This window comes from Cibotium barometz, chromosome 23 (assembly GCF_041138505.1).
Source record: "Cibotium barometz isolate CiBa-2024 chromosome 23, ASM4113850v1, whole genome shotgun sequence".
Classification (NCBI taxonomy): domain Eukaryota; kingdom Viridiplantae; phylum Streptophyta; class Polypodiopsida; order Cyatheales; family Cibotiaceae; genus Cibotium; species Cibotium barometz.
The window spans coordinates 26,151,938-26,176,207 of NC_141068.1; the positions used below are offsets into that span (position 1 = coordinate 26,151,938).

Here is a 24,270-nt window from a genome sequence, read left to right on the forward strand (position 1 = left end):
TGTGGATTCCACTACCCAACATATCCAGCAAATTGCTACAGGAAAGCTCCATGAACTTTAACAACAAAATAGCATGGCTGCAAGACAGTGATACACCATGGACAGATTTCTGAAAATTCCAAACACAGTAGAGAACATGTAGACTACTCTCTAAACAGCACTCCTATTTGATATATCCTATGTAACTTTTGTGGCATTGTAAACTTTTATGGCTTACTGTGGCCTTATTTTGATAAAGATGAACCCTATGTAATTGTATAAGCTGACTGAACTCATGTTCTGAGAGAGCTTTCATATAGCTTTTTTTTCACAACACAGCTTTAGACAGGCGTACGTAGAGTGCTTTCCTCACTTCCGTATACATTTTGCACGCTTTGGGGGAAGAGAGAGGAGGCAACTGTCAGAATGCGCAACGGGAGACTAACGCACGTAAGAGACGCATCACCATCGAGCACCACGAACACCCCCAACGGGCACTACAACATCCCTCCATCGGGCAACAGGGTCTCCACCAGCAATATGAAATTGGAAACAATACAAATGCTCATTGAAACCTTGTTGACATGTATTTTGGATGGAAGGAGGGGGGGTTTTGAAGCACTCAAGGGTTCACCCCTCATAGCTATGCCAACTTCTCTGCTTTTCACATTCTCACCTCCTCCAATTTTGCTCTTTGTTCGAGTTGTGTAAATGTAAGCTCCTCTCAAATCCAGAGAATGATGCCCTTCAGTTCCTTAAGACTATCCAATAGCATGTAGCTCCTAGACTTCAGCTTTTAGGCGAGGACAGTGCATAACAAGCACTTAGCTCTTAAATTATTTGTATAAGTTCAAAGCACCAAATGACATTTCTATAAAGACTTCTTTCAAATTTTTTTAATTTTTGCAATGAGACTCTTTCCTAGACCTCTATAACAATTTGATTAAGATCCACATGCATGAGGAGCTCTTTTGTATTTCTTTCTAAGATCCATATGGTTTTCACTTTATCTTGGACTGTAATTTATAAATGCCAACATAAGGTGTCAATTTGTTCACTATTACATCAAATTACGTTGTTTTTCCCCACTATATGAAAGATCACACGCTTGACCAACTCTTACACCAAACTAGTGAAGCCCCCCTCCAAAATAACATCCGAAGGTGAACGAGATAGAATCAGAGCCTAGCACTCCCTAACAATCAGACTTTTTCAGATGCCAACAGATTCTTGGCAACACAGTGTAATGAACGGAAGGTCAAATTAATTTCCCACACTAGGACCATCCACCTCTATTGTTTCATCGCTGCATTCGGAGGCAAACGAACCCACCTCTGAAGTCAAAGCCCCATTTCTTTCTTGCAAGAAAAATATGTTCCCACGTCTGAAGTCCAAGCCCCGTAAGAAAAATATGAGAAAAATATGTTAGATCCAGGATTTATCTGACTACATACCTCTGTACAAAGGTCCAAACACATTCCATGGACAGTCATTTGTCACGTAAAATGAGAGAAAGCAAAACCTCCCCACCAACAGACCACCCCTAAAAAGGTGCACATTACCGAGTCTAAAAGTAGAGAAGTCTATACAAAGCAAAGCATTCCTTTTATATGCACCATATTGAAAGGCACATTGTCAATGTACACCCTAAAAAAAGCATCAAGTTACATCCCCATCATTCATTCTGGTGACTCTGATCCTGCTCAATAAAGTACAGGGCATCCTCTTTGCTGATGACATCTACCCGACTCACTCGGTTCTTATGGGTCACCCCATAAACCCTGTCAGCAACCTTGACTAACTCTGGCCGAAATGTAGTGGTAATGAACTGTGTATTTGATGTGTCAGCTTGCCTCTTTATCATATCTAGCACAGATGAGTTAAGATGACAACATAGAAGACACCAAAAATAACAAAATATAAATTATTCTAAATTAAAGAAAGCATGACACATGAACTGGATACTTCCGACAGCAGTTCTGTATTGGGGATCCAATGCTGCATCAATCTCATCAAAGAGATAAAAAGGAGCTGGATCACATCTTTGTATGGCAAATATCAAAGCCAAGGCCACAACAGTTTTCTGTCCACCAGATAGTTGCTTCATAGATTGGGTCTCTCCTTGACCTGTGAAAGATACCTGTGATAGCATGCAATAGGTGTGTTGTTACGTAAAGTTGCCAACAATAGAGACCTACGAGAAGTCGCAAAGTTGCTAATTTTGAAGCCTACCTTGACTTTTACCCCAATGTATTTTTCCACTCGACCTTCATTGTCTGCATTGCGATCTGCATCATCATCTGCATCCTCATCATCCACCTCATCCACCTACCAAGATAGTTCCGGCTTTTGTTAGAACTAGCACAAGAATAACAGACATTCTAAGCACCACCAACAGAAAAAGAACGTGGGAGATCTGATCAGTAACTACCTTCCTTTTTTTCATCATAACTAAAGATCCATGACCACCCGATACAAGCTCAGCAAAAGACTCTTTGAAATTCTTGGCTACACTTTTGAATGTTCTCTCAATGGACTCGTCTTTGCGTTGATCCAACACAGAGATCAACTCTCTTATTTTCTGCACATGCAGCAGCAAGAAATGAATAAAATTTAAGTTGCAAGGTTACACCTGTGTTCAGCTATCCATGTCATACCTCATCTCCAGCATCAAGCTCAGCTTGCCGTTTGTGCAGCTCCTCCCTCTGCTCAGTGAAGTTGACATATTGATCTAAAGCTTTCTTGTTCACGTGGCTGAATTTTTTCAGCTGCTCGTTGCAGTTATGAAGCATCTTGTGCAGCTCCTTTAGACTCTTCTTCTGATACCTGATCAAGATGCTGCCATCTCTTAGCAATCGTCATAACAGAATTCATACCAAAGAGACATTCTAGCAATGTGGACATTTACTTTTCAAAAGCATCAGATGGCAAAGAGCCCAGATCCCTAATTTTCTTCATGAGATCTTCACGCTTCACTTGGAGGAGGTTCCTCCTGTTTAATAGTTGTTCAAGGTCTTTTTTTTCATCCTGAAGGGTTTTCTCATAATTGTCTTCTGATGTCTGTTAACAAAGAGGAAACAGCCAGGCGCTCAAGAGAAAAGTTAAAAGATGTGAAGTTCTGGACTCCGCTCATATCAAAATAGAGAAGGTTTGCATCCTAACTCATACAAAAAGAAATTCTCACCTTAAGTTCATCTTTAGATGCCTTCAGATCATTGACCTGTTTTGTATGCTTATCGATTTGGTCAACTATAGCTGCATATAGAAAAAGGAAAGAAATCAATATCTAGTTAAGCCTTGTAAATTAGAAGGCAATAGAATCAGCCTTGTTAACTACCTTGAAAATACCAGGACTGTTACAGCATTGTTCCATCCAAGAATGGCTATAAAGATTTGTGAACCCCAGTGGTTTGCAGAAAAGCTTAACACCATACTGACCTTTCAAGTGCCGTGTTGCTTCATCCACAGCACTCTTTGCAGTCAGTAACTCTTCCCGCTTTGCTTTGAGATCCACTGTAAGAACTTCTGGATCATTGGAGGAAAGTTGTGCCTCAAGCTCTTGTTGCCGCTTCACCAAGTTTGTTGACAGGGAAGCTTCAAGCTCACTTTTTCTGGTCTCAGTCTGCCCACAGAGAAAACAGCTTCACAAGCTACTCAGAAATTCAAAATGATGTAGATTGGTAAATGTGATGCATGTACAGAGCTAAAACCCCTCCGCTTCTTTTCAAAAAGAGCCTTGCTTACCTCCATTCTTGCAGTCTTGCACTTGATGAGCTTCTCCTTGAGTTGTGTTATCTCTGGATTCAAAGAAGAAAGCAGTGCTTTCTCGTCAGGAGTCAAATGGTCAATGAGATCAGTACCCATCTCTGCTTCTTTAATGGCCAGAGATGATTCCAGCTGCTGGATCTGATTATGAGCATTTGCTAGCAGTTTTTCCTGTTGAGAAGAGGTTAGTCAGTATGGCAATGGCCTCTTCCATTTAAAATCTGAGAGTTTTAGTTGTAGTACCTAGCTCACCTTTTTCTCTAGTGCTTTTAGAATAAATGCTTCCTGTTTTTTGATGTTTGAAAAATCCTGTTTCAGCTGCTCTAATTCAGACTTGTGATGGCCTCTCTTTGCATCCAGCTTCTGTTGGTCACTCACGATGGCTGTTATCTTCTGGTCAATATGTAAGAGTGTTAAGAAACGGAATGGTAGGAGTAAAATAGCAGGAGAGGGCAAAAAGACCCATGGAGGAGTCACAAAGACGTGTGCATGTGCATTGTGTTCATACTGATCAAGGACATCCAAGCTTAAAACCAAAAGTTAGGTCCTGTAGAACAGCAGCTCAAAGACAAAAATGATAGGATATCTTGAAGAGAAGCTCTGACTTTCTCCAGTTCATCATATTTTGAATTTATAGATTTTGTGCCCTCTCGTATTATACTTATCAGTTTCAACTTAGATCTTCTATGGTCATAAAACCCCCCCGTCATGCCACCCTTTTTGCTGACTTGGTCACCTGCAACCAGTAGATGGAGCATAAATTTATTTGAGACAAGGTATCAGAAGCTAGACCTAACAGATTTGACGGATAATTACCCTCTAAGGTGATGCAATCAAGCTCAGCAGTACGAGCTACATTTGTAGCTACATCCAGATCACGACAAATGACAGTTCTGCCAAATACCTGTCAGGCAGCCATTTGAGATCAAAGCCATCTTAACTACTTAAATATTGCTTTTCTTCGTATTGATCTTACATCTTCATGGAAAAATAGAGGAACCCCTACCAAGCAGAAAGACACCACAAAGAAGAGATGCTAGCCCAAGCATTTTACCTGTGCAAAAGCTGGTGTGAAGCGAGAGGAAAATTTCAGTTTTTTCAAGAGAGGGACAACATCTGGACTGTTGGGATAGTTTGTTTTGGGAGCCTTCACTCTGTTCAAAGGCATAAAAGTGACTCTTCCACCTTTTTCAGCACTCAAATAGCGGATAATTTTGGTGGATATTTCATCATTCTCCACCACTACATGAAACAAACTGCAACACCAACGAAATTTCTCACCAAAAAGCTTTGCAATGAAAGGGAATTTTTGCTTTCCAGTATGCAATAAGTGCTAAAACTGTGACTGAAGTTCAGATGGTTTAAATATACCAATCCCCTAGAGAGGCATGCAGCGCATTGCTTCAAAGAGAAAGCCATGTCTTGCTTCCTTACATGATGGAGCCATGCTTTATTAATTCAAACAAATGTGCAAGTTTCTGTGTTGCTTATCATTATCTATTGATGTAATGTGCATCTTCGTGCACCTTTGAACTACTTGTCGAGTGCAGTTATGTAGCAGGCAGCAAAAAGATGCTTGTGAATCTTGTGCAGCATTCTTATAGCAAGAAACACTATATGGCCCTTGACCTTACCCAATCATGATGTACAAGGGATGGGACTTGACCATCACTTAATGTCAGTGTTTCAGTCTCTCACCTGCATGAATCCATAGAACACAAGTTCCATATGGACCCTTCCAAGTAATCAATTGGACGCTTCTAGCTATATCTGTTGGACAAATACGATGAACTCTAACCTTATCATTCTCTGATACTTAAGGCCCATTCCACCGCACAAAGCAACCTCATGCTAAAGCCTCCACCTTATATGTATAAGGTGGAGGCATGCCACGCTTCCTGCCCATCTCCCCACCTTCCACTTCACTATTCAAGTCCCCCTTGAGGCCCATCAAAGACTGCCACAACAAGGCCTCACCAATCTAAGATAGATTCTACAGTATGCTACCAGTTGCTTTGTACTCAAAAAGCTCACCACAGAGAAACATTTGTACCATTCCACTAAGACCACAGCAAATCGTGACCAATACTCACATTCAGTATTTGTTGCTTTGACAGCAAGCCTCCTACCCACCTTTACCATTTAATGCCTGTTCAAGGACCAATTAGCATACAATGCCTTTACATTTGATCCTGCCTGCCATTTACCTATTTCCTGCAGTGACTTCAATTGCTGTAAAAAACTTTTCATCACAATCCAACAGCTCACAAAGTGGGCCATGAACACCAGGAATATTATGATCCTTGCAGATACGCCTCACTGAGTTCAACCCTCTCCTTATATCCTGTGAGAAAATTTCAAGCGAAAATTAGGCGATGATATACCCTGCAAAAAAATAAAAATATGTGCAGTGCGATATCTTTAAATATGGAAGACAAAACACGAGTATCACTTTGCATGCATACCCCTGGAGCAGCATGATCCAAACTTTTCTCAGCTTTCATAATCTCTGTTTTTAGCTTGTCAATTTCACTTGTTGAGTCATTTTCCTGCTTCCAAAGCTTCCTATATATGTACATTTATCATGAACACAATTAAGTAGAAAGTTGAAATATGCTCCTATTTAGATCCAAAGAGCCTAAAAAAGAAACTCAAGACCCTACTTTCTGGTTTCCTGTAGTTCATCTCGCTGAACTTTCAGAACTGCAAAGTCTTCTTGACACTTTTCAATAACAGCTTCCTGTTCCTGGCACTCTTTCAAGCGAGCTTCCTTACTAACAGATAGCTGTAACAGGTCGTCTTTGAGCTGCTGAATTTCTTTCTCAAGTTTGTCTGCCTGCTCATCAAAGAATACCAGCATTTGGATTGGAAAAGTAGAGGTGGAAATGACGCTGGCTTACCAAAACTATGTCTGCTCAAACAATGGTTGCACACCCAACCTGTGAAATGTTTGTTGCACAAACAGATCGCAGCTGTTCGATTTCTTTCTGCAACCATTTGTCTCTTGCAGCTGTGTTCGCAAATTGAGTAGCTCGACCTTGTTTCTGATAGAGAAGGCTGAGCTGTTTCTCTCGTTCATTAATTCTGCAGGGTCAAAACCAAGGCTAAGCTGGATGTATAATTTTTTAAAAGATACACTGATTAATATTTAGACCCCCTTTGCTTAACAACAATGCCATAGAGATGCACACCGACTGCTTATCTCCTCCTCTTCTAGCAACTGATTGTCATACAACGGCTTCACTTTCTCTAGTTCCTTTTTTGACCTCTGAACTTCCCTGTCAAGGGCCTTGAGTTCTTTTGTGATTTCTTCCTGCACAGTTGATCAGTATAGCTTAAAGAAAAATTAAAAGAATCAAAGAAATCAATGCTCCGTGTTTTCACTATATGTAAATCGCATTTTCCAAAAGTAACATTGATAGACTTAATCTGAGAGCCACATCAGTCTACTGTCCGGATAATTCTTTAATCACGGGATGAAAAATACAACACAAACCTTTGTTCTGGCCTCAGTATTTATCCTTTCCTCAATGTCTTGAACATCAAGCTCAATTTTTGTGCATGTTTTTATTGTTTCTGTTTTCTGTTTATCTGCAGTCTCTCTCTCCTTGACTAAACCTTGCAGATCTTTGTTGATTTTTTTCAAATCCTTCTCCAATGTCTTCAAACATTCATGTGATTCCAGCACATTGTTATACATTGCACTTGATTTCTCAGAAACCTTTGCACGTGCCTCCTCGGTCTACAGGTAAAAACCGAAATGTAAAGACTTTGTTAGGCTCATATGCAGCCAGGAAGTAAATTGGTCAAGATCTGAAAAATACACCAAATTAGAGAGCACCTCCTCAAGCTTCTGTCTTGCATCAAGCAATTCTTTTTCAAATATTGTATACTCGAGGGATCTCCGCTGTTTGTCAAGTTGCTGGTACTTCTTTAGCTCCTCCTTTTCTTCATCCAATTCTTGCAGCCTCTCTTCAATGTATTGGACCACTTCAATTATCTGTTTCCTCCTGTTTTCTGCATGTTACATGAGAGTATACCAATCATCACCCGCATTCATTCCATACTTTCCTCTCTGATGGCCATGCCTACTAAGATCAGTTCATGAGAACTTGCCAGTATCTTGCATGATCTTCAAGCTTTCCTTCCTGCGTTCTTCATATACACGAGTCCCACCAATTTCTTTGAGCAAATCTAAACGCTCCGCATCTTTCATCAACGTCAAGGAAGCAATCTGTAGCAACTTCTCCATAAGCATCCTCGGTGAAAAAATGAGCATATGATAAACGAACAAAAATTCAATAGCACACCTTGCCTTGCTGCACAACATAGTAGGGGTTCGAGCGAGAGAAGCCAGCACTTTCTAGAAGATTCATGACCTCCGTTTTTCTGCCACATTCACAAACAATTGGCTTCATGACCTGCAGCACATGCAACATACCTATACAACAACACAATCTCCGTGCATCCATGCTTTAGTTTTGAAAACTCACGTAATGTGCTTCTTGTCCAGAAAATACTCATCTTTCTTTAACCCAATTGTTCTCCTCAAGCGGATCTCATCTCTATCAACCTATTAAACAAAAGAGCGCAACCAAGATAATGGTCCATTTGTATCAACCACCAAGAAGAAAGGCCAGCCTAAAAGCATACAAAATCAGAACCTCCTTCTAGTCAGAACTATAGTACTACATAACCTAATAGCACACAAGTGGTCATTAAATTTACATAGCATCTTTTGCCTCTCTTGCATACAAGAAGAGCATTGTTACATTTTTCAATTGATTGCCTCTACTTTATCTGCTCTTTAGCAAAACTTGATAGGTTCGTGAATTCTTAATATGATAAATGTTCACTTCTAAAACATCCTAACCGGTGTGAGGAAGGGTTGGGAGGGAGAAAACACAAAGAGGACAAGGTAAGGAGTTGACTAAAGAACAACATCTAAAGACTGGCACCCTCCACAATGTACATTTCAACTATGGCGATGCTTCAATTGATTTCTTTGATCAACTTGTATTCACACAAAAAAAACCTCCCCAAAAGTAGGCCCAAAACCTAACACAAAGAACAGCTTCACTTTGATCTTTGGAGAACATAGGAGAACCAACATTGAAGTCAGACTCTGCAGTGATGAAGATGGGCACTAAAGAGCAAAAAGAGCAGAAGGCACTGCAGAAGAGAACATACTATGATCTCTGTAGCATAACAAAAATCCTTAAGAGCCATCCAGCTGGAGACAACTAGAACAAAGATCTCAAGCTATCTTGGCATCCACTTTGGTATTACAACAGGGTCAATAAATCAGTAAGTGTCAGGCCAACTGCCTTTTCCTGAAGATAATGGTCAGATTCTGGAATTATTGCTAGAACTGAAAACAACTGAGTGCACCAATTGATTCCTTCAATAAAATAGTAGCCCTGGATGTGTCCTTGATCAAAACAATAATACTAGAACTTTTTCAAATTGCAGGGATCAACAGACAATTACTGGAATCCGGTTGTCACTGTTGTCAAAGACAATCTCCACAAAAGCAGACAAAACTTGATGTCCTGCACCTTCCTGCAAGTAAATCAGGATCAAAATGAAGCTTGTAAAGACTCTTCAAGTACAGCAATCCAAACTCATAAAATATACAAGGATCTATAGGATAAAACTTACATGAAGAAGGGCTTGTCTATCCTCAGCTCGCAAATTGTGGAAAAGATCACTAAGAACAAACCGAATAGCTACATCCTCCCAAAATCAATAACATGAAAACTTACGAAATGAAAACAATGGTGAACTTGCAGTTCAAAAATTTATAACGCACCATGGAAAAAGTTGGTCTTCCCAGAGCCATTTGCTCCAACTGCAGTGCATCTCGCAAAATAAACAACATTCATAATTGAAGATGGGTTTTTATTTCTACATTTTATTTATTTATTTAGAAAAAACAGAGCTACTGATACCAAGATTTGTAGATCAGCTAAAAACAAGCACCCTACTGAGAACACAAGGGCAATAAATGTATGCCTAGTTCAGCCAAAGAATTTGAGTGGTTCCAAGCGTCCCATACCACCAAGCCACACCCTGCAGGCGTCCATGCGGTGAGCAATCCTGTTGGGCCTTAGGCTACGAGTCAGACTAGACGATCGTGTCCTAGAACTACGCCTTGGGTTCACTTATATAGGAACCTAGGCCCTAAACTTATATACCTTCATAAGGTCAGAAAAATCTGAACTTACGAATTGAGAGACTTGAGAAAGAAATAATAGTGAAGAAGGACAAAGACAAAAACAAAGCATTTGAAAGATCAAAAATAAATAAACTAACAAACCTAGCTACTAAGGAGAGGAAATCAAAAGATAATATCAAACGAAGACTTTTAATTTAGGAGCCTAGGCCCTGAACTTAGCCCTACTTTTATTATAAGTCATAGTTCTTTTTATAACTATGTCTCCTATTTAAAGCCTTCCTTCACTTAGTGTGAAGCCGTCCTCTAGCCAAGCACCCCTCTAACCTAGGATTAACGTTAGGTGCCTAGTGTAGATGTACCAGTCTAGGACAAACATTTAAGAATAACCCCATGTGGTAGGGTATGTACCAATTGCCTTCTTGCCAAGAGGCAAATCCACTTAATCCCAAGTCTTATTCTTCAGCACTAGGAGCATCATCGCTTGTACCTGCAGCCACCCATCAGCATAACACAGCATCTCAGCATTCAGCCAGCAACCTTGCTTCATCCACCTTGCGTTTTCAGCATACAATAGAATTCCAGTTTTGCTACAGCCACTTTGGTGAAGGTAAAACGTAGCATTCTCATTCATACATAATGCATAACACAACCTAGAAACAGTCCCGATCAGCCCCTTCTCTCAGCCTCAGATTTGCAGCCTTCCTACATTCTATTGGAAGAGTGCATAGGCTTGAGATCGGTCATCATTGGTGCTTCTACAACTGTGTACAGTTCAGCACGACTCTTGGTCTTTCAAAGGTCTTGCGTTTGGCTTATCTACAGTCCCAAGTCAGTCATAAAGTCATTCTCTTCAAAGATAATAAAGCAAATACTCCTAGCAATACGAGGGGGGACCCTTCAGTGGGTAATTTGGGACCCAATAAGGTGTACAGATCTCCCCTCTCTCTCTCTCTCTCTCTCTCTCTTAAAGTTTGAAGCGATAAAGTGGATTGCTAAAGACTTGTAAAACTCAAGATAAAGAAGGCGGTGTGAGACTTTGTGTGACAGGATCCTTCATTACGCATAATGCCGTTGCATGTTACATTAGAGAAACCAAATAAATAGGGTGCAGGAAAGCTCACCGCCCAACCATAGGATCAGTATTTCGATCCACCCCCAAGCCAGGGGCTAAGGTTCCATTCCCCACATACATGCCAGTTAGCACTGGTGTCCCATACCACTAGCATGGTAGGAAGACCCTACGCAAGACTATCTATGATCTTCCATGTCCACAAGGAGTACAAACTCTAGTCCAAGCACAGGCCCCATCAAAAGTGCACCGCACGCTTGACTACACAATCATTACCCAAGGCATCACTTATATAATGATAACTACCCGCTATAAATAGCTAACCTACTAGATAGCCAATAGCCTAGTTTTATTAATTATGAACCTTAGCCCTCTGCATATGCCTACTATTTCCTAATCCAAGGGTCCCCTAACCTTGGGCCCGCTAATCCAAGGATTAGCTCCAAGTACATAACACTACAAGTGTATGTTAAGGCTTGCACACGCATGGTACACACTATTGGTCAGTGCACAAATCAGCACAAGAAAGCTTTGAAGCAATCCTAGACTGAACATCTGCAAACCCACCTGGCCAAGCGGCCTAAGGCTGGGTACATTTTAAGTGTAGTACGAACACATTAGGTGACTTTTATCGCAGTATATAAGGGCCTACAAAGGGCCTGTCGGCAAGATGTCTAGAGTGCAAACACACAGCTAGTGGGGAGAAGAGAGAGAGATGATGACCAACAAGATAATCAGCACAAGGGCAAAGAGATTGTGGCAAGATGTCTAGAGTGCAAACACACAGCTAGTGGGGAGAAGAGAGAGAGATGATGACCAACAAGATAATCAGCACAAGGGCAAAGAGATTGAGGGAGTACAAGAGTAGTGGAAAGCATAAATTCATTATTATAGACATAGGTCCTTTTTATAGGAGAGACCCCTTTACATATTCTAAAGCATATGCTACCACCACATATGTTTAATGCCAAATATAATGCCACCACATATGCCTTTTAAGAGGCTGTTCCCACACAGAAGACTTATACATACTAGCGGTCGTTTACACACATTGGACTACTTTACTTAAAGCCTACATACAGTGCTAGTTTACACAACCACCTAGCACTTGTTTATTCCCACATTAATCACTATTAATATTTAACATTCCCTCCCGTAGTGATAATGTGGCTAGAAAGCCCGGTCATCCTGGACTAGGTTTACTTTTTCTTCTCAATGCTGCTTCTTGTCATCGGATGTAGAAGAAGCGGAGTTTGTAGAGTCTTCGTCATCTTTCAGCTTTGCAAGCCTCTTTCGACACTCTTCGATGTAGTGTCCTGGTTTGTGACAATAATGACTTCCCTTTCTTCTTCTTGGTGTCACCCTGTAACGAGTCCACTTTGCCTTTGTCCCTAGAGAAGTAGGCTTGGTCTCCTATGCTTTCATCACCCCTAGATTAGTTCTTCCTTGTCTGCTCCTCATGGAGAAGTACTCCAACCAGCTCTCCAAGGGATATAGGATAACATCCTTGTTGGGTATAAAGTCCCAGTTTCGCCTCCGGACCTTGATCATCGCATAGCTCTTTTCGAGAGCTTCGCGGCCATATATTTACTTGTACATTTGGCCCCCATATGGGCCTTGTAAAGGCATTCTTTGTATTTGGTCCGCCGGGCGCCCCATAAGTTGGGCGCCCGCCCATACCCTTGTATCACTATAAATACGAGGTCTCCCTTGAGCCTCAATAAGACATTCAAGATATTCTTGAGCATTGTGTGAGTTTCTCACTCTCACTCTTCTCTATCTCCTCTGCACTTCCTTGGCTAAGGCTCTTGTGTTTGAGTCATTCTCCTCCAACAACTGGTATCAGAGCTATGGAGGGAAGCTGTATGCAGAAGCTATGGAGTTAGAGGTGTCTTCCACCACTTGACTACGGGATCGTCAAACACCTCCCTTCTATCATCAAGATGGTGCGTTTTTTTTAGAGTGCTGCTCTTCTTTTTTTTTTAACGCAGGAGACTGTTTTTGCTGTTTTTTCTTGCTCTTCCCTCTCCTGCGTTTTCTGCTCCACCCCTGCTGCCCTTCTGCTGCGTTTTTCCTCTCCCTTGCTTCCCCCCTTTGCTGCGTTTCTGCTGCCCCTCTTTGCTGCGTTTGCTGTTCTGTCCTCTCCTTGCTGTACGGCTGCCATCAGCAGCAGCCAACACTGCTGCCAGCAGCCCCACGACCACCAGCAGCAGCTAGGGCTGCAGCCAGCAGCCCCACGGCTACCAGCAGCAGCCAACGCTGCAGCCAGCAGCCCCAAGGCCACCAGCAAGCAGTCCGGGCTGCAGCCAGCAGCTCCACGGCCACTAGCAGCAGCCGGCGCTGCCTCCAGCAGCCAGGAACTCCGAGCAACTCCAAAGATAGCAACCTACTGCCCCTCGGCGGGTTTACATCGACATTCGGTGATTCTCTTGCGCCGTCTCCTTCACCTGAAGTTGTTTCATCAATCTACGAGCATCCTACATTCAACCCATATCTGGTACATAACATCTTGCTATTGCTTACTTTCTGAAGTGTCAGTTTGATAAGTCATGGCGTCTACAAGTGATCTTAAGGGTCTACTAGAGATTAAGAAGTTTGCAGGCACTGGGTTTGATCTTTGGAAGGTGAGGATTCAGAATATCCTCTATCTGCGGGAATGTGATACTGCACTTGAGCAGTTCAAACCCGCTGCTATGACAGATGATGAATGGGGAATCCTGAACAGAAAGGCCGTTGCCTATCTCCAGATGGCTGTTGTTGCTGATGAGGTTCTTGTAGACCTCAAAGGGCTGACAACAGCCTATGCCGTTTGGGAGAAGCTGAGAAGCACCTATGAGATCACCACGCCAGTGAACCAGGTACATCTCATCAGGAAACTCATGAATATGCAACTTGATGATTCTAAGAATGCAGTAGAGCATATTACTACTTTCACAGGGGTGCTTAATCAGATGCAGGATTCTGGATTGCCTGCTTTTGATGATAAGTTGAAAGCTATCTTTTTGCTCACTACTTTGCCTGACTCTTGGGAAACACTTGTGGTGTCACTTGGGACAAATCCCAACCTAACTTTTGATGGAGTCAGGGGTGCTATTCTCAATGAAGATATCCGGAGGAAGACCTCAGAGACTAGCGGTTCTGCAAATGTCTCACGAGGGAGGACGACCAAGCGGGGAAATACTACTACCAATTCAAAGGGTAGAAGCAAGAGCAAGGGCCAGCAGTCTGATGTTACATGCTACCAGTGTGGTCGTAAAGGACACAAGAAGCCAGATTGCAAATTTTACAAGATGGAGCAAGACCGGAAGAAGAAATCCAGTCATTCAAATGACAAAAAGAAGGAAAAAGAGAGTAATTCCAGCAAAGCAGAAGAGTTCGAAAAGGACAAGAGCAAGGCCAATGTGGCCTCTGGTGTTGTCATAGAGGAACTGTCTGACTCAGATGATGTGCTATGTGTTTTTTCTGCACTTGATGTTCATAACTTGCATGTCACAGAACCAGATGTTATTCATGCCTTGATGTATGAATCTGATGTGCTTTCACAGACTTGGATTATTGACACAGGTGCCTCTTTTCATGTAACTCCTATCAAGGAGTGTTTTGCAACTTTCACTGCAGGCTCCCGAGGAAAGGTGTTCTTGGGGAATGATCATGCTTGCAATATTGAAGGTATGGACACCGTGAATTTGACTTTGCAGGATGGTAGTGAGTTTGTGCTGCCAAATGTGAGGTATGTGCCTGGTTTGAAAACCAGTCTCCTGTCTGTGGGCCAGCTTGATGCCTTGGGATACACGGCCATATTTGGAAATGGCACATGGAAATTGACCAAAGGCACAAGGCTGATTTCAAAAGGATGCAAGAAAGGAACATTATATAGCCTTCATGGTCAGGCTTTGTCTGGTAAGTTTATTGCTTTTGCAGAGGTACGCTCCCACATGGAGCTTTGGCATAAGAGACTTGGCCACATGAGCCAAAAGGGTCTCTCCATTTTGTCCTCTTTGAACAAGTTTGATGCAAAAGGAAGCAAGCTTGATTTTTGTAATGATTGCTTGTACGGGAAACAGAATAGGAGTTCTTACTCCTCTCGTGCCTCTCGCAAGGCTGAAAAGTTGGACTTGGTCCACTCTGACATATGCAGCATGCCCATTAAATCTAAAGGTGGTTCAAAGTACTTTGTGTCTTTTGTGGATGATCACTCACGAAAAGTATGGATCACTTTGTTGAAATCTAAGGATGATGCTTTTGCTGCATTTCAAAAGTTTTATGCATTTGTTCATACTCAAACAGGAGTGAAGATTAAATGCTTACGCACTGACAATGGGGGTGAGTTTGTTAGTACTAAATTTCAGAAATTTTGTGATGATAATGGCATTAAGAGGGAACTTACACCCCCCTATAGTCCCTCTTCAAATGGTGTGGCTGAAAGGTATAATCGTACACTGTGTGAAAGAATTCGATGCATGCTGTCCACAGCTAATCTCTCTCAGGATTTTTGGGGAGAAGCCTTGAAAACTGCAGTTCATGTTTGCAATCGATCTCCACACACAGCTTTGAAAGGTGGAATCCCTGAGGAGGTTTGGTCTGGCAAACCGTCCTCATATGCCCACTTACGCATCTTTGGTTGTGATGCATATGTGCATATCCGCAAGGAAGACCGGAACAAGCTTGATGCTAAGTCCGAGAAGGGCACCTTCGTTGGCTACGGTGATGAAGGTGAGATGGGCTACCGTGTGTGGTTGCCATCAACCAACAAAGTGGTTCGCAGCCGGGATGTTGTATTTTATGAGGCAAAGCTGCTCCGTAATGTTTGTGCCTCTCATGGTGATCAGAAAAAGGTCAAATTTCAGCAAGGGCAGCCACCCATTGATGCTGAAAATGAGCCCCAGGATGCTTCACAAAGGGCTGAAGATAATGAGTCCGTGATATTTGAGCCAGAAGAGGTTGGACAGCCGCTTCATGCTCCTGGAGGTGTAGGGCAGCAACCCCTATATGCTGAAAATCAGGCTGTTCGTGAAAACCCGCAGCCTTTTGATGCTGAAATTATGATTCCTCCCGATATTGACCCCCAACCAGCCAATGATCATTGGGTACGGAGGTCTACTCGCTTTCGGAGGGAACCTCAGCGTTTTGATCCCTCTTTGCAACATGTTTTGCTTACAGATGAGGGTGAGCCTCTTACTTTCAAAGAGGCTAAGTCTTGTGAACTCCGAAACAAGTGGGAGCATGCTATGCAGGAGGAGATTAAGTCTCTACATGCAAATGACACTTGGGACTTGGTTGAGTTGCCCAAAGGAAGGAAGGCTATTCCTAACAAGTGGGTGTACAAAGTCAAGACAGTTGACGGCCAGCCTAAGTATAAAGCCCGCCTTGTTGCTAAGGGCTATGCTCAGAAGGAAGGGATTGATTTTCAGGAGGTCTTCTCTCCTGTGGTCAAAATGACCACCCTTCGTGTTTTGTTTGCTCTCACTGCTGTTTTGGATTTAGAACTGTATCAGATGGATGTAAAGACAGCTTTCTTACATGGTGATTTAGATGAAGAGCTGTATATGAAGCAGCCTGAAGGCTTTGTCATTCCTGGCAAAGAACATCTGGTTTGTAAGCTGAAGCGTAGTCTCTATGGGCTGAAACAAGCCCCGAGGCAGTGGTACAAAAAGTTTGATGCTTTCATGCTTAACCAAAAGTTTAATCGTAGCCATGCAGATCATTGCTTGTATACTAAAACTGATGCAGATGGCAGCCCAGTGATACTTGTGCTGTATGTTGATGACATGCTTCTTGCAGGGAAGAATAAGAGCATTTTGGAAGCTCTTAAGGACCAGCTGAAGTCAGCTTTTGCTATGAAGGACTTGGGTTCAGCTGAACATATTTTGGGTCTTCGGATTAGACGGGACAGAGCACAGAAGTTGCTTTTCCTCTCACAGGAGAAGTATATCCAGAAAGTCCTTGATAGATTTAACATGGCTGATTCTAAGCCTTTGGGTGCTCCATTGCAGCCCTATGTTAAACTATCCAAGGATGATTGCCCAAAAGATGATGATGCAGCCAGTACTATGCGTGGGATCCCTTATGCTTCTGCTTGTGGATCTCTTATGTATGCTATGGTTGCTACACGGCCAGACATTGCTCATTCAGTGGGAGTAGTCAGTCGTTTTATGTCCAACCCTGGCAAAGCACATTGGGATGCTATAAAGTCTATTTTGAGGTACTTGAAGGGGACACAGAAGAAATGCCTTATGTATGGTAAAGGTCCACTTGAGGTGCAGGGTTATTGTGATTCAGACATGGCAGGTGATTCTGATACCCGCAAGTCTACTAGTGGGTACATCTATACTCTTGCAGGTGGTGCTGTTTCTTGGTGCTCTAGACTCCAGAGGATAGTAGCACTTTCTACTACTGAGGCCGAGTACATCTCCGTCACAGAGGCTTCTAAGGAGGCCATTTGGTTAGCACGCCTTGTCACAGAGTTTGGATTGCCAGAGAGGGCTCCGGTCCTTGGTTGTGATAGCCAGAGTGCCATATACCTGGCTAAGAATGCCATGTTTCATGCTCGTACCAAACACATTGATGTACGGTACCACTTCATCAGACAGGTGCTAGATGATGGTTTGGTCAGTTTGGTCAAGATTGGCACTCATGAGAACCCTGCAGATGCTCTCACCAAAAGTTTGCCAAAAGCACAGCTTGATATGTGTCTACAGCGGGTGGGAGTTACATAGCTTAGAGGAGCTTCACTGGCCCTTTAAGTGGGAGGTTGTTGGGTATAAAGTCCCAGTTTCGCCTCCGGACCTTGATCATCGCATAGCTCTTTTCGAGAGCTTCGCGGCCATATATTTACTTGTACATTTGGCCCCCATATGGGCCTTGTAAAGGCATTCTTTGTATTTGGTCCGCCGGGCGCCCCATAAGTTGGGCGCCCGCCCATACCCTTGTATCACTATAAATACGAGGTCTCCCTTGAGCCTCAATAAGACATTCAAGATATTCTTGAGCATTGTGTGAGTTCTCTCTCTCTCTCTCACTCTCACTCTTCTCTATCTCCTCTGCACTTCCTTGGCTAAGGCTCTTGTGTTTGAGTCATTCTCCTCCAACAACATCCTCTCATAGAGAGATTCAAAGAAGTATGGAAACTCTGATAGGACTCAGGCAAGGAGTTATGAATGGTGGTGGCCAACTTTCTGTTATCAACTACCTTATCTATATTCAGTAGCTGTTCTTTTAGGTCTCTTACCTTGGTAAGATGAGCTACGATGGAATCACCCTCGTTCATGGTCAAGTTGTCCAACTCCCGCATCAAGTACAAAACTCGTGCTTCGTTACGAGACTAGAACATGGCCTCAAGCAACCTTTGCAGAGCTACAAGATCAAATGTGAGGTACAATTGATCGCTTGACTGAAAGAGCAATGTAGAGAAACATGAAAGCTAGAGCAGACTAGAAATGGAACAAGAACAAAAACAAAAAAATGAAAGACAAAGAGTTACCTTGAGATGAGTGTAGACAAGACACAAGATTGATACTTTCATTGATGTGACACCTACAATATATAGGTGAGAAGTACAAGATTGAGTAGACTGACTTATGGGATAAATGTAGAGGTGCCACATGGCACTAGACTCAAGACACAAAGACTTAAGTGAAACTAGACTAGAAATAGTACACCTAGTGTGCACTTATTTCCAACACCCTCCTTAAGTGGACACTAGGAGGAAGACAAAACAGACAAGACTAGAAGATAGACATAAAGACTGATAGACTGAGAGACAAGACATGAGAGACAAAAAGATCCTGAGACACCCCTCCTCAAGTGATATCCTCATATGGGTCCACAAGGGTAGGGACAAGATGGATCTAAAACAAGACACAGTCAGATTGATAGACAGATAGACAGACAACAGATAGATAGACAGACAAGACTAGATAGACAGAAGACTGACTGTAGACAAACAGATGGACCTTGAAGACATCCCCTCCTCAAGGGCAATCTCTGCCTCTTGGGTAGGGACAAGAGAGAGGTCAAAAAGCATAATGAGTAAGACACTAGAACCCCTTGACCTACATCATCGGTGGTCAAAGTGGTAGACAAGAAAGGTGAAGTAATCAGAAGGCCCGTTCCTCATCATGTGAGGAATGAACAGCAAGATCTGCTGATGTAGATGCTGCAGCAACATGGGCTGAGGTAGATGCAAGGGCTGATGTAGAGGTTTTAGAGTAGCAGTCCTTCTCCCGGTGATTATCACGGCCACAAATGGTGCATGGATGAGCCTTGAAGCAGTCCTTCTCCATATGATTAGTTTTTCCACAATGGGTGCAAGGCTTTCTTACCTTAGAACCTCCTTTCTTTGCTAAAAATGCAGTGTCAATTACCTTTTGTTGTTTTATTCTTTCCTCTTCTTGGAGAGGATTGATGATACCTTCAAGAGTAGGATTATTGTGATACTTGAAGGTAGTGACAAGAGTAGCATAGGTGTCAGGTAAGCTTTTGAGAAGCACAGCAATAGCAATATCTTCGGAGATTGGGGACTTCACTGATGAAAGCTGAACCATAAGACTGCGAAAATAATTGACATGAGAGGCTATAGTAGCTCCCTCCTGCATATATAGATCAAAGAATGAGATCATAAGTGCAATCTTAGAGTTTTTAGAACGGGGTCCAAAAAGGGTATCCAAAGTGATCCATGCTCGAGAAGCAGACTGTATGTCGGAGATGTGATGAATGTAATCATCTCCAAGACCGAGCAGGATGGCTTTGTCATTCTTAGCAGTGGGAGCATAAGTGATAACTTGCTCTGATACCATGTAGAGAAACATGAAAGCTAGAGCAGACTAGAAATGGAACAAGAACAAAAACAAAAAAATGAAAGACAAAGAGTTACCTTGAGATGAGTGTAGACAAGACACAAGATTGATACTTTCATTGATGTGACACCTACAATATATAGGTGAGAAGTACAAGATTGAGTAGACTGACTTATGGGATAAATGTAGAGGTGCCACATGGCACTAGACTCAAGACACAAAGACTTAGTTGAAACTAGACTAGAAATAGTACACCTAGTGTGCACTTATTTCCAACAAGCAATCATGGCCATTGCTTGAGCGTCACAGGCATTCTACCGTCTTTGATCTTCAGTGGATCCAAGAGACGGTGCTAAAATGCCTAACACAATTTGTGCCGTAGTTTGAGTCCCTCTTGACGCTATCGAGGAGTTGCCACGAGTTGATGTTAGAGGACATAGATGTCCTTGATCAAGTCCACTCCAGTGTGACTGGTGGACATTTCTCGGTAAGAAACCACCACAAAGGTCCTATTAGCAGGCTTGCGGTGAAAGCAGCTCTTTGCAACATCCTCATAGCAGTACGGAATTTCCCAAAGCTGGAGAGGAACAAGAAATCCCCCCTTGATGTGAGCTCTTGCGAAAAGAGGAGAAAGAGAGAGTTACGGAAGTGTGTATAGAGAGTTGCTGAGATATGACGGGATTGAAGGTGCGATCACCAAAGTATACCAAAAACAGGGTGTATACTTGAATGAGTTAACACAAGAATCCGGGAGTGTTGCACAGGAACAAGAGTGCCTAGATGATATGCACAAGTACAAAGAGTGCCTATGGATGCTTCCACTTTACAAAACTTCCCCTTATGAATAAGAATCCCCAAATATGCAACACAAAGGCTTTGAATTTGACAAAAAAAGTGTATGAAAAAGAAAGCCCCAAAATGCGTGTACCTTTGTGAACAAGATGCTTGAGTACAAGGCTCAGCTGGAGCTGAAGCTGTGGGTGAGGCAATGATTTCAAACAGTGAGCTAAGCTAGTCTCGAGCTGGCTGAGGCGGCACAACCACCAGCTGAGCGGCGCACGAAGGTGGAGCAAAGCTGTGCGGATGGCCATTGGGCACAGGCACCAACCAGGGTGGCACAGACAAGCGGCCCACTGGCAGCAGTAGTGCTCGCTACAGTAGCACCCTCCATCTGGTCGGCGGCGGTGGTGGTTAGATGCGCACTAGCACCACCCGTCAAGTTGGCGGCGCGGGCTCTAGATCAACCGTTGGAGGCGGTGCCTTGTACTGTGCATGGAGCTCCACTGGCTGTAGCAAGGCAAAGGCAGCAAAAGCTCTGATACCAAATGTTAGTAAGATGCCTAGAGTGCAAACGCACAGCTAGTGGGGAGGGGGGGGAGAGAGAGAGAGAGAGAGAGAGATGATGATGACCAACAAGATAATCAGCACAAGGGCAAAGGGATTGAGGGAGTACAAGAGTAGTGGAAAGCATAAATTCATTATAGACATAGGTCCCCTTTACATATTCGCATATGCTGCCACCACATATTCTTTATGCCAAATATGATGCCACCACATATGCCTTCTAAGAGGCTGTTCCCACACAGAAGACTTATACATACGAGCCACATTGGAACCGCCTTATTTAAAGCCTACATACAATGCTAGTTTACAGGCACTTGTTTATTCCCACATTAATCACGATTAATATTTTACAGGGCTGTAGTTGGAGGGGCTTTTGTAGACAGCAAAGGCAGCAGTCCACCGCTACACAGCTGACGGAATGTGAGAAAAGACGAATGATGTTTTCCAATTTGGTAAAACACTGAGAGCAAGAGCATCAGAAAGTCAGCCTCACCCAAAGAGCAAGAGCAAGAGCATCAGAAAGTCAGCCTCACCCAAAGAGCATCTTACGCTACTCTTTGGGTGAGGGGGGAAAAAAGAACAAACATTTGATTTCCCAAATTTTTCCAAGATGAATTGCTGAAACAGTCCTGACATGAAACAGCAGGATAACAAGAAATTCAGTCACAATGCCATGTGTCATACTTCATGAAGTAAGTGCTATTTTTCCTGTATATAATGACCCCATGATACAATTAGGGCTCACAATCACAGTCTTAAAGTCCAAGGAGTGGCATCAACAGGTCCTTGCTGTCACATCCCACCCTCCAAAAAGGAAATAGCATTCATGAAACAGAAGGATAACAAGAAATGCACTCAGCACAACTCTTAGAACATGTAATCTCTCTTAAATGGCCATGTGTCATACTTCATGAAATAAGTGCTGCTTTTTCTGTTTATAATGACCTCAATGATAAGATTAGGGCTCCCAATGATAGTCTAAAAGTCTGAGGAGTGGCATCAGCAGGCCCTTGCTGTCACATCCCACCCTACGAGAGAGGTCATGTTGAAAAGAAAGTAGCATTCCTTGGTTTTTCTCCAGTGAGGTGGGTGAGTAATAAAAACCTTTTTTTTTAATTGAACAAAATTGAGTGCTTCAAACATGTGAAAGGTTATCAGATAGAAAGACATACCAACACAGTTGTGTTTGGGACTGAAAGGTTCAGTTGCAACTTGCTCCTTGTAGCTCTTGAAACCCTCTATTACAACCTGACCAAAACAGAAAGCCAAAAATAAAAAAGGCGCATTAAATTGAAAATTATTCCTAAACAAGGGCTTTTTTTATGAATAACCTTTTTTTAATGGGGATTTTAAAAAAAACAGGAGACCTATCAACAGAATTTGTTGTATTAAAACATTTTACAAAAATTAAGCAATACACCCAGTAAAAAAGTTTAACTAAAAAAACAAGAGAACTGTCAACACAATATGATGATTTTAGGGCATCAATTTACCTTGAAAACCAGAACCGAAACCCTAGTTTTGATGGTTCAATTGGTCTCTACAGACAGAATTACGACCCTAGCGTGGCTTTGTAGGATATTAGGGCACCAATTACAGTTTTCCTTGCAAAGCCTAGCGTGCTTATTTACATAAAAAGTTGCTCCAAAGACTCGTTTCCCATCTAAGAAGCTCTGAAAGCTTGAAAAAAATGCGGCGTTCTCCATAGCCTAAGAAGCTCTAAAAGCTTCAAAAGAAAGAGTGTTTCTCTGCAAATTTCTGCTGCAGAAAAACTGCAGGAAATCTATGGGAAACAGAAAACCTTGAGAACACAGATAGGGCAGCGAGTTACCAGCTTGATATACATGGTGTGGGACGGCGATGGCGTCCGGGTTTGTGCATACGAGATTCAATTGTGTAGCATATGTGAGCCTGCTCGCCCTCAACGCGGGAAAAAGGAGTGTCGGAGAAGCCTCTGCGTATTGCCAAATTTTGCCCATGCTATAAAAATGTTGCCCCCCCCCCCCCCTTGCTGAGTTGGGGGTCACTGATGACGTGGCACACTTCACAGGAGCTGTTCACATGCTAGAATTAAGGGTGTTTACACTTTTTTTTTCCAGTGCTCCTCTCTTCTTTAGGTCCTTCCCACACTTCCAGAGAGGAAAAGGCGGGCTAGCTCCAAAAAATTCCGCATGGACTGGGGAGACTCCTCATCCACGAATTTTGGGTAGGCAAGATGCAGCGTGAAAAAGGCAGGATTCTCTTTGCCTTTTTGCTCGTCCACCACTAACAAAGATGTGTAAAAGGTCCTTGATCGTACACCTTATGGTATGAGGGGGAAGAAAAAAGAGAGAGCAGGGGTGGGAGGGGGCTCGTTCGCATGTAAGATTTCCATAGACATCACGGAGGAGTGTCAGTTCGAACTGTGGGAGTGTCAATTCGTGTTACAGAAATCAATCTTGTGTTATTGGGAACACCCGTGTGTGCTGTGCCATGGGTATGTGTGGTTTGATACTATGGTTAACATGGATTATGTCTGTGAGTATAGGTGATGACATGTGCAAGGGTACCGATTAAGGTGTTGCAATGTGCGAGGGTACCGATTGAGGTGTTACTACGTGGATGATGGACTAAGCGGTGCTGTGAAGACGAAAATCATGTGTTAATTATGATATTTTGTATTAGCATTTAATTGATTATTTTATAGCCTATAATGTGGCTAGAGTTTACGTGCGTGTGCACAAGATAATTTAATGTGTGTGCGAGCATAAGTAGATTTGTAATCATTGGTCCATTTGTATATGTTTTTGGGCCATGGTTTTATCATGTGGAAACCTTATAACTTTGGACAAAGTGATTTATTGTAAAGCAAAAGCCCAAAAGTGAAATAGGTGCTATTTATGGCTCTATGGACTAAAAATATGAGTATGATTAAAATACCGCGTGTGGAAGAGAGAGCCACATACGTTGGGAGGGAGATTGCACCCAATGCTTTTGTTCTTGGTGTTGTTGAGTATTTTTCTTCCTCATGCTATGCTATGAAGAAGTGATAATTTTGATTATGTAATTCACATGTTTTTATTTGAGTGAGAGAGCTTACGTAAATTCTTTGATAAAATATCCTATTACAATGGTATCAGAGCATAGACCAAGTACAACAA

General features: G+C 42.5%; 1 protein-coding gene across 1 annotated transcript; it reads right to left on the reverse strand.

The window, feature by feature from the left end:
• Positions 1-1,364: 1,364 nt before the first annotated feature.
• On the reverse strand, positions 1,365-23,171 carry TTN7 (Structural maintenance of chromosomes (SMC) family protein). The gene is made up of 28 exons (XM_086817368.1): positions 22,962-23,171; positions 22,303-22,378; positions 9,557-9,595; positions 9,406-9,473; positions 9,235-9,306; positions 8,238-8,317; positions 8,055-8,133; positions 7,861-7,978; positions 7,586-7,761; positions 7,241-7,486; positions 6,936-7,057; positions 6,684-6,828; positions 6,408-6,580; positions 6,210-6,309; positions 5,952-6,088; positions 4,799-5,000; positions 4,561-4,648; positions 4,327-4,480; positions 3,997-4,144; positions 3,724-3,915; positions 3,418-3,601; positions 3,164-3,234; positions 2,888-3,039; positions 2,637-2,805; positions 2,411-2,560; positions 2,212-2,307; positions 1,945-2,119; positions 1,365-1,845 (listed from the first exon to the last, which is right to left on the reverse strand). The coding sequence occupies exons 1-28, from the start codon at positions 22,974-22,976 to the stop codon at positions 1,655-1,657; spliced, it is 3,618 nt and encodes a 1,205-aa protein (XP_086673494.1). The 5' UTR covers positions 22,977-23,171; the 3' UTR covers positions 1,365-1,654.
• Positions 23,172-24,270: the final 1,099 nt, after the last annotated feature.

What these genes read in the sequence shown, in the direction of transcription:
- TTN7 (XM_086817368.1), bottom strand. An exon ending in GAAGACCAACTTTTTCCATG is followed by an intron (nt 9,474 to 9,556) that starts GTGCGTTATAAA and finishes GGGAGGATGTAG; the next exon opens with CTATTCGGTTTGTTCTTAGT. An exon ending in CTGGACAAGAAGCACATTAC is followed by an intron (nt 8,134 to 8,237) that starts GTGAGTTTTCAA and finishes TGAATGTGGCAG; the next exon opens with AAAAACGGAGGTCATGAATC.